The sequence below is a fragment of the Natator depressus genome, chromosome 26, assembly GCF_965152275.1.
Source record: "Natator depressus isolate rNatDep1 chromosome 26, rNatDep2.hap1, whole genome shotgun sequence".
NCBI lineage: Eukaryota > Metazoa > Chordata > Testudines > Cheloniidae > Natator > Natator depressus.
In genome coordinates, this window is record NC_134259.1 from 1,956,358 (window position 1) to 1,967,303 (window position 10,946).

Genomic DNA, 10,946 nt, shown 5'->3' on the forward strand with positions numbered 1-10,946 from the left:
TTATAACTCATTTATCAAGTATCTGTCTAAATATATTATCTGCAGTCATAGCTACTTGACTTGTCAAAGGAAGACTTTTGTTTGTCTGATCCTAAATCTGTGTTTTTGTCTCTTTATTGAAGGACCGGATAATAGATGCTGGTCCGAAAGGGAATTATTCTCGTTTTATGAACCACAGTTGTAATCCGAACTGTGAAACGCAGAAATGGACAGTGAACGGGGATGTTAGAGTTGGCCTCTTCGCTCTCTGTGATATTCCTGCAGGTATAAAGAAGCCTCCATCCTGCATGTGCCCTCCTCTCCTAAAATGGAAATCAGTTGCCAGCTCACCCACTTTTTACCTTCTGAAGTTATTGGTCTCATTGACGTTTACAATTACTTTGTTACCCATTGGGACAAAGAAAATGCACAATCCAGAAGTTCTAGCTCTTCATATGCATAGTATCATTAGGAGCAACTTAAGATGAAATGCAGAATATTAAAGATGAAACTTGCTTTATCACAAACAAACTAAAAATATCAAGGGCTTCACCTAACGCTTGAAAACACAGAGAAATTCAATGTTAACTCTTTTTGCCATGTCTGCATAGACCCCCAATTTCAGATCCTTTCCCTAACATCAGATCTGGAACAGCCTCCAGATGCTAAACATTTTGTAACCAATCTACCACTTTAAACAGATTAAAATGATAGAGTAGCCAGTGTTTCTCTATGATCTGTAGAAAAACAGTGTGTAGTGCTCCTGTCTGGTCCAAAGCTATGCTGGCACTGTATAACCAAAGCAGAGGAAGGACGCTTTGTCCCTTTTCAGAAAAACTAAAGAACAGTAATTAGTGTTTATCCAAATGGGAAAATGGACACAATCAGTATAGGAAAAAAAATATTTGGGGCTTCTATGTGAGTGTATTCTATCTAGAAAAGAGTGTTTAAAAAGAAATTATTTCAATGCTATGTTTGTAAGCAGGCTCATAAGACTTAAAGTTCTACAACCACAAAATTATTGGTTGTTGAATCATCATTTGGTTTTTAGAACAGAACAAAACTGAGTTGTTGTCCTCAGAACATGGATTCTGGATCGTTTGTTTTGCCTTGCTATTTACAACTTCTCTAGCTGTTGCTTCATGAGTATGTTTCATCTCAATATTTTGGATGAAGTTATAAATATTGTGATCTTGTAACTATGCCCTTTTAAAAATAGTGGTGGTAATATGAAGGGAGAAAATGCTAAAGCTGAATTGCCACTTGTGTGTTTCTCCCCCATGCCTTATGTGTGTGAATAGTTTTTCTTTAAATTTCAGGGATGGAGTTGACATTTAATTATAATTTGGACTGTCTGGGCAATGGTAGGACTGAATGCCATTGTGGAGCAGAAAACTGCAGTGGCTTCCTAGGAGTACGGCCAAAGGTTAGTTGTACAGAAATAAAAATTAAGCTCAGCGCACTTGTATTGAAATTTGTTTGTGGGAGGAGAGTGAATAGAGATCTGTTTCATGTCAAACAATATCTGTTTAGTACCCTGAAGGTTCCCCCAAAGGCTTTACAAGTTTGTACTACAGTAAATGTACCCATCTCTAGGATGGAAGAGAGCAGCCAACCAGACGTGGCATGGAACAGGCCCCATCATGTTCAGGGTGCCTGACTTCTTTTTTTTTTTTTTTCTTTTTTCTTTTTAATAAATCTTATCACATGTTCTACTTCTGTTTTTGCCGTTCCTATATGGAAAGCATTGTGAAATTCCCCTGCACATTTGAGGATCTGGAAACTTGTTTTGCTGTTGTGCTTCGTTCTGGTCCCAGCCCAGAGTGCTGACCTTAGTCAGCTTCTTATGAAGTATTATCTCTGTAGGGGCAGAGAAGTGACTGAAGTCTCTGCTCACAAAGCTATTATGCATAAGCTCTCTGAGGAATGGAATGTCTCTCTGTGTGAATACAAATCCTACTGCAATAGGGACCAATCATCCGTGCGCCTTTTGGATATTACCATCATATTACAGTATGTAATCTGATCACTAATAGTAATCTGGCAACATTCTAACTTGTTTCAAACCTGTGTGCGGCAGGGGAGATGGAGATGGGAGTCACTGGATACACTAAACTTCGCTGAGCATGCTTTGCAGAAATAATAACCCACAGTTGACTTTTGGGGGCATATGGCTTTTTAAAGTGACTCTTACTTATTGACTAAAATTGTTAATGCAGTGACTTTTTTTTGCTTTTGATTGCCAGACGGCGTTTGCAACAGCGAATGAAGAGAAGGCAAAGAATGCCAAGCTAAAGCAGAAGAAACGAAAAATAAAAACAGAGCAGAAGCAGATGCATGAGGACAACTGTTTCCAGTGTGGAGATGGAGGAGAACTAGTCATGTGTGACAAAAAGGACTGCCCCAAAGCATACCACCTCCTATGCCTTAACCTGACTCAGCCACCGTTTGGTAAGTGCTTTCCCATGGCCACCAGATTCTTTGCTTGCTTCAAGGATATCATGCTGCATATAAAGTTGTAGCTTAATCCGAACTGAGATGTCCACCTACTGTAAATATGACAGGTTTGCTTTTGCAGTGCTCTTCTGTATTGAGAAATCTCCTTAGGTAGCAATATTTCTAAAGAAAGATCTGTGTGGAGACATAGATCACAGCAAACAGTTATAAAGCTGTGACTTCATTGCAGAGCCTTTCTCCTGTTTGGATCACATTTACTTATTTTATTTTGATTGGAATAATTAGTCAGTCTTGATCTCATACGGCTCCCAAGTTCATATCACGTGGTAATGCTTATGACACAAGCTATGCACAGCACATGCTAGTGCTTAAATTTGTAACAGTCTCTCTAAATCTCTTATCTTCTAATCACGTGGGTTTTCTTTGGGTCTCTCTTTTTATTTTTTGTCTTTTTCCTTATTAATTAAAAAAGGTAGCTCTTTGTAGCCTAGGCTCAAATTATCCAGCGATAACTAGCAATACCAAATTGTGGTTAAAAACAAAACAAAAACACTTTATCCTGGTTTTAAACTCTCTGTTTCTAGAGGCCTCGATCAAATTAACTGGAGGCTCACATTAATTCATGACTGAATTAAGTGGAAGATTTTGTGCTATGAATGGAGTTCAGTCTGAGATGTGCCTTTTCAGGACAGCAATATATGGAAGTACAGAAAGCTTCCTTCCAAATTTTCTTTACTACAGACATAAATTATTACATTTGATCAGCAAGAAAACACTGGTGAACTATTTCAAGAAGTAAATTTTGTTTTTTACCTGGCCTGGTGGAAGCAGACACAACCATGCTAGAGATCTGGAGTTCTGGCTTGGTGCTGTTCTTACTCTCTGGACTAAGAGTCTGGGCATGCTGTGGATGCAGCGCGTTATGTCCCGAAGAAGGAGAGTGCTTCCTGTTTTCTCTACAGCAACCCAGTTTAAAGGAATATAGCATGATTTCAGTGTGAGGGAAAGGAGAAGCTGTTAACTTTCCTTTTTGACATGCTCAGTCTAATTTTACAACCTGACAGTTTGGCATGTGGTTATGCTAATGCATGCCTGCAAGTTTTTGTGGTGGTCTCTGTTGTGCTTAAATATGGCATTGCCCTATCCCATTCTTGCCTGAGCCACCTTCTCATTTATGACTCATAACTCAGCCATTCTTTGTTTTTCACAATATAGTGCAGTGTGATTCTGTTATAAAGATTGATTTAGGATACCCATTTCAGTGTATCCAAATAATTACTATGTTCAGACCCAGAAAACAGTGAATTTCACAAGTCAGACGTGCATAGACGCCAACTCTCTATCTTGCAACTACACAATGTGTTCTGGTGCCAAGAAAGGTGAATCTGGTTACATTTGGCTCTACAGTGCAGTAATGTTTGCTTACAGTCAACCCGAAGCTCAAAAATATAAATTTGTCAATAACAACTGCTTCTAGTCCAATCCTTGTGAATGACAGATTGGACTACAAAACTTCAATAAAAGCTGGCTTTTGGGAAGTATCTTTTATGCATAGAGTTGAATGACTCTGTACTACATGGAATGATAAAGATCAATTCCAATATCTATCCCAGATAAAGACTAACTTCAACTTCCTGTCTCTTTCCTTTCTCTCCCTCTCTTCTTCCATCTTCAGGAAAGTGGGAATGTCCATGGCACCAGTGTGACATCTGTAGCAATCCTGCAATTTCATTCTGCGAGTTTTGCCCTCGTTCGTTCTGTAAAGATCATGAGAAGGGAGCCTTAGTGGCATCAGCATTGGATGGCCGTCTCTGCTGCTCTGAACATAACCCCAAATCTCCTGTGGCACCAGAGTATTGGAGCAAGATAAAATGCAAATTGCAACCACAGAACCCTGGAGAAGAAGCAAAGGAATAAAGTTATTCAAAAAAACAAACAACAAATGGCAAATAGATGATGAACTTGAAGAGACTGCTATGACACATTCAGTCTTCATCATCAGCGCTGCCTTGTTGGAACTGGGAAAGGGACCATCTAATCTTGGCAAGCAGAAGCAGTCAGTGGTGTCCGTTTTTTTTGGGGTGGGGGGGGTGGAGGGGTGTTTCTGTTCTTGTCCTTTTCTTACCTTACCCTTGAATGTGCTTCAGCAGCTCTTACTGCTGGAAAACAGAAATGTCTTGGCTTTCTTAAGGGGAGAAAAAAAATCAAAAAAAGCAAACTTTTGACGTTGAAAAGAATATTGTGTTAAAATATGTTCTTTGAGTGTAGAAAGAAAAACATAACATATTTATTTATTTAATTTTAAAGGATGTTGAGGATTCTGGTCCTGATCAGTCAGCGTGTCTAAAAAAAATAATTGAGTAGCAAAACCAATCAGTGTATGTCTAGTTATTAAAAAAGGGAGAGTACCAACCCTCTGCAATCTACAAACAGCTTTCACGTAACACCAGGAGGAGTGCTGTGGGTTTCAGAGCAGTGGACAGTGAAATGCCTTCATTCCAGCTGCATTCATCTTTAAAGGTCTTTTGAGAAGATGGATTTCATCTCATCATGCTTAACTTATTATGAATAATGTTGTAAAGATTTTCACATAGGAAATTAGGAGTATTATCCACATTTCTTTTTTTTTTTTTTTCTTGAAGTGCTTTTTATTTCACTAGATACTTTTAACAAAAAAGGGGAGGGGAAGGAATTATGGTCCCTCATTGTTAAAATGAGCGGTGTTAGCTGACAAAGGAAGCATAGAAAGAGCTTAACTGTGCAATGGTCACTTTTCTGCCTCGCTTCGTTTGGAGGGCAGTTTTGGGTGGAGAGGATTCATGGACAGCTTATGGACATTGCACTACATTCATCATAGCGAAAGCCCTGATCCTGCTTTTGTTGGAGTCATTGCGAGCTTTGTCATTGACTTCAGTGGGTGCAGGATTGAGCCGTTTTCTATGTATTTATCAGATGTCTAGTCTGTGCTTGTTTCATGATGATTCTCTTGGAGCCTGATCCTTTGGTACCTTCCTCCCAAACTCCCATTGGTTTCAAAGGGAGTTCTTGAGTGTTAAAGGAATAGGGGATCGACCCCATGTGTGTATTATGTGTTTTTAAAAGAGTTTTGGGGAGCAGGGTTGTTTAGATTTGCGGGGGTAGGGATATATCTCCCAATTGAATTTATCTTCATTGGTTTTTATCCAATAGTGAAAAATCAGTTCTTAAAAGCACTTCCTGAATTAACAGGGTATATATTGGGCCTACACTAAGGCACTCAGTCTTACAAAGTACTGTGTATATCCCAGTATAGTTAGCATAGTCAACTGTAATCCTTTAATTTGTAGGCAGTGGCTGGTGTACTGATATTACCAGCTAACTTTACACTAACTTTCTGCCACTGGGTGTTCTGGAGCACCCCCACATGGAAGGAATTAATACAAGGCATGGCTGGCACATGGCAGAGAGAGAATTTTTTTTATTAATTCTGAAGAACAGTCAACATTGTCTCTGGGAAAATGTCTGCATAGTCCTGCAGGTACATGGTGGCATCTCAGGTCCAGAAAGTGATTGATTAAAGGGGTGGAAAATAAAACTATAGGGCTTTGGAATATGGCTCACCTTTGTACCAGGTTTCCTTTTGCATTCTCAAATTATTTCTAATCCAGTGAGGGTGGGGGTCAAATTTGTACTTTTTTTCTTTTTTGTGCAATTGCAAAATTAACAAAATACACTACAGCCTTTGAAGCACCTGAAATGCCACTTCACTGACCTGGAAGCTATTCCTCTTGGAACAATTTACAGATCCCTTTCCAGTAAACTCAGTTTGTGTGGGGTTTTTTGTTTTGTTACCTAGTATAGATCTCTTATGTGATCTTTGAGTTAGTTTATGGTTTAGAGTGCTGATGGAAAATGCAGATCACTTGCCCTGTTGTGGCCAATACTGAAGTGAATGTCTAAAACACTAATCTTGCTTGTAAGCAGTGCTATATTTTGGTATCTTTTACAAAAAAAAAAAAAAAAAAAGAAAAGAAAAAATTTAAACAAAATAGGATTTTATTTTTCTTAGCTTTTTTGTTTGTGATAAAAAAAAAAAGAAGCTCTTAATGGAGGGGGTTTTCACCCTCTTCTAAAATTCCAAACACAGCTCTTTCCTTGGTAGTGTCCCTAAGACCTGGTCTGTTTACATTGTATAATAGAATGTTAGGTTTTCTGTTGTTCAGATGATTTTTGGATATAGTAAGCCAGAAAGTGCTGAACTTTGCAAATACTGTATGATGAAGTGTTCCCATGTGCTTTCTTCTGTAGTATGTCAACACTGTCTTGTCATTGATTGGGGAGGAATGGCAATGTCAAAATGCCATAACCATTTGAGATGTCAATGAGCTGACAGCTGTTGCAAAATATTAATTGCCATGTGAAATGATCAAAATATATTCTGACATATCAGCATATTGGGCATAACTAAGGTACTCTGAAAGTTTAGCAAATCATATAATGCTGTGAGAGTCATGGAGTTTAGCAAATCATATAATGCTGTGAGGGTCATGGAGTCAGTTGTCACTCCATGTCACTTTATATCTTTAGTTTCAAAGTTCTTGCTGGTTGTCCTCTCTTGTTTAATCCTTTACATAAGAAAACTGTAACTGAAAGCAGCCAACAGCTGGGCTGAGACATGGGTGGTGTGAGGACAAGGATAGCTTTTAAATGTGTATAATTATGAGTATAAAACTTGAATTGGTTTTCTACCTGCTGGACAGAGGGAGAATTTCCAAAGCATCAGGAAGCTTTTTAGTGAAATAAGAGAATATCGGGTTGAAATAAATTGGTGATAACTGGGGATTCTCTTTATTTAGGTGATGATTTTGTATGCAGAACACAGAATATGCTGAAAACAAATTTTAACCATGTTTTTGTAACATTATTTAAAGTGAATGGAAGAATAACTTAACTTTTGTAGTAAAGCAGAAATTTGTTGCTATAAATTTGTTACCGTAAATATTGACATTTTGATTTATCAGTATTTCTGTGTATTTTGGGCTGTTGAATTAAACTTTCAGTGTCTCTAAATTGAACTCTAGGAAAAATGCTAGAGAGGGGTGGTTTTGTTTGTTTGGAAGTTTTAGTCCAGAGTCCTACAATTTGCTGCAAAGAAGAGAATGCTGTGGTGGTTTGTTACTTCCTGGCTGGAAAATAAAGTGCTTTAATTAACAGTATATAATAATCTGGCAGCCCTTTCTTAAGTGAAGGAGGTGCCAATCACATTGTTTTTTCCCCCTCTCATTTGGATATTTTTTGTCTGCTAAATGTTAAAATAGGGTCAGACTTTCAGCAAACTCCTGACTATAGATGATGATGATCTGCTGGCTACACAGTAATGCAATACTTGAGCTGCCCTGCACAGATGTTTCTGGTTTACTTTACTGGAGCCCTTTTATTATAGAGTATGCATCGTAGTTCAGATCAGAGGTTCTGTGGACCATGCCCTAATGGTGTAAGGATTAATTACTGCAGTTTTCCGATAGTCTGTAAAATTGGCTTGTCATCTCATCAGTAGGACGTAAGAGTGGAAGGCATTTGCAGATCAGGACAGCTAATTGTAAGGGCAAGTTTTCTGGATGAATTATCTTCGCTACGTTTACCACCAGAGGCTTAGAGAGTCTAACATGGAGTGAAAGGGATAGAATGTTTCGTTTGGCCTTTCCACTTAAAAACTTGTTATATCTTAGTTTCCAGGTGGAATTGGAAAGACACATTTACTAGACATAATAGAAAGTGAACTTCTAGACGTAAAATATGTATATACTGAAATTAACAAAAAAAAATTATCTGGGTTGGGTTAGGGAGGTGGGGTAGGGGAATGAGAATGTCTGCCGCTGGTACGAAGTAGTCACTTTAACATTGAAACCTCTGCCTCATTGAATTCAGGGTTTAATGTACTTGAAGCTCTGCAGTTCATTATTTTTACAGCTATTTTATTTATACATAGATAACATTTTTTATATACAACATTAAAAGTCTCTTTACCTCCCCTTTTAACTTGAGTTAAAAATGATTTTCCACTCCCAGTGTATTCAAGGCAAAATGGAGAGAGTTTTTCAAAGCAGATGTCTCAGACTTGTGTGTGCTCTTAATGAGAAGTGTATTAGTGCATGAGACACCAGCAGCTTTTTGACTTTTTGATGTCCTTTGCTTTATAATAATATTGTATCCACTCCCTCAACCCCTGCCACTTATTTTTGTATAGCAAAAGACATTTGCACTTACGATACACTCCTGAAATTCTGGATGTATTCAAGATGTCATTCAGAAAAAGAAGAAAAATGCTTGTTTCCTATTATATTCTACTCCTGAGTGGCAAACTCAGGTACTTTTACCTTAGTGAGGGTGGGAGGATTATAAAACTGAAACTGTCTGTACTTCGTATAGGACAATATAAAAACAAAAAGGGAAAATAGATATGAATTTGCCAAAGCCATGCATTCACTGTTTGTCATGTGGTACTGATTGTATTTGTGCACAAGAGTGAGACAGCTGCCATTTTTAATGGTGTCTCTCCTAGCTTGAAAAGCAACTGTGGCTATATGTTTGATCCTCTCCCAAACATTTGTCCCATAGTGTAGCACTGGACGTTTTAAGGAATTCTTGTTCACTTTTGATTTACAAACAGACTGGATGAAATACATTTGCTTCCTGTTCATTAATATTGATCCATATCTCATTTCTAGTGTCATATTTTTTTTAATTTATAAGGAAACTAATCATGTTGCCACTGAAAACCAAGACGATAAATAACTATTACAACTGGCTAGTAATAAGATTGTCTTTTTTGTATAAGGGTATGTGCATATTTGGGGTTGCTATTAAAATTTAACTCATTTGTATCTACACAAGTGATATTGCACAACAAACACAGATACCTACAGATTCTGTTTTCATTTCCATGTAATCTTTATCTGTAACAATGACCTTTGTAGAGTCGTTATTTCTGTAGACTTTGTTTATCTGTAACAAACTTTGTAGATTCTGTGAAATGTTATTTTAACTAAATCACTTGAGTCTTTAATAGCAAAGCATCAATATTCACTAAAGTCAATATCTTAGGAGTTTCTAGAACTTGGCTAGAAGCTCTTGACACTAACAAAGTAGTGTTAATTTTCCCTGGGGATGTTCCACTGGGGCATTACTGTATTATGACTTGATGTTGCCGCATAGACTTTGAGATATACAATATTGGGATGGGGGGTTGTTGTTTGGCCTATGTTCTCTTGCATAGTGTGAAACCTGTAAAGCTTGGTTAACCTGTATATAGATAGCTTATTGTCAGCTAGTTATAGTGTATTTAGAATTGCCTGTAATATTTTAGCTTCTTACTGAATGTTGTGATGGTAGGATCATATAATTTTTGTACATTATATTTACTGAGATGTTGCCTTTTTTATTTTACAAATACTTTGGAATTCAGATGTGTTTTTGCTTCTGTGAGGATTAATTTGGAAAGGTTTTTAATGACATTCCACTGATTTAAAATTTTGCTTGAGGTTGACTTCAATAAATTGTTCTGAATGTTCCAATTAAGAATGTGAATTTTTTCATATTGTAACTTTCAGTCTATGGACAGAGAACATAAACAGTCTCTATGGACAGCAACAAAAACACACCGCAAACAAAGTGACCAATAAACAGATAAAATGTAAAATATTTATTGACACCAGTGTGTGAATTCAACTGAGAATAAAAAAGTTACAAATGTGGTCTTTTAGAAAAGCTCTCTAGAAAGAGCCCCTATGTATTTATAATAAAGCCTCTTTAACATGGATGATCACAGAGCGAAGGCCTGGAATCTGTGGAAAGCATTCTGCAGTTCTGTTTTACAAAGCACACCAAAAGGAACTTTGTACAACCAGAAGGAACAGCTCGTATATTTATATTTCAAAGCCTCTAGAGTCAACAGAGTCAGTTGCTTTGAAAAATAAGTCAAGGCCTGATTCTTTCATACTGGTTCTCTGGTGCTGTCATCCTAGCTGAACTGGAGCATTAATCTAGCGTCTATGTCTTAGATCTTTAGTGTATATTTAATGTTTGTGCTTTTCTAAATGTATGTGCAACTGCTTTGTGATCTTACATATTGATTGTCCTTTTATAAAATATTGTCAGTTGACATTTATACTAGTAACTGTGCTTCATATGGGATTCTTGAAGTAGAGGTAGACCAAAGACATTAATGCAGTACCACCCTGAATTCTAGTGTTGTTCATTATTTGTAGCTGGTGCTTTTCTATATGTCTAAAGGAGGGACTGCTTCAGTAGGAAAGGGGTGTTCTTTGGTAATCTTGACAATTGCAAATTTTTAACGGATATATGGATGCTCTGCCAAGTGGCTTAAATGTTTCCTGTTGGTCTTATTTATATAGCACCCAAAGTGTACTGGACATTTTACAGACACCTAAGAGGAGGCAGCTTAATCTCAGAGGTTTCTGCACAAAAAGGTAACATACAGCCCAGAGGCTGAAGTTCAGAATTTGCTTCCT

The 10,946-nt window shown here is 37.4% G+C and overlaps 1 protein-coding gene across 1 annotated transcript in view; it reads left to right on the forward strand.

Annotated features, from left to right (window-relative positions):
* The window catches only part of NSD3 (nuclear receptor binding SET domain protein 3), a 63,233-nt gene extending 52,956 nt beyond the window's left edge, over positions 1-10,277 (forward strand). The window contains exons 21-24 of the mRNA XM_074940221.1: positions 123-264; positions 1,299-1,405; positions 2,226-2,430; positions 4,112-10,277. Coding sequence (XP_074796322.1) covers positions 123-264; positions 1,299-1,405; positions 2,226-2,430; positions 4,112-4,353 — 696 coding nt within the window. The 3' untranslated portion in view covers positions 4,354-10,277. The remainder of the gene's footprint in view (positions 1-122; positions 265-1,298; positions 1,406-2,225; positions 2,431-4,111) is intronic.
* The last annotated feature ends 669 nt before the right edge of the window (positions 10,278-10,946 follow it).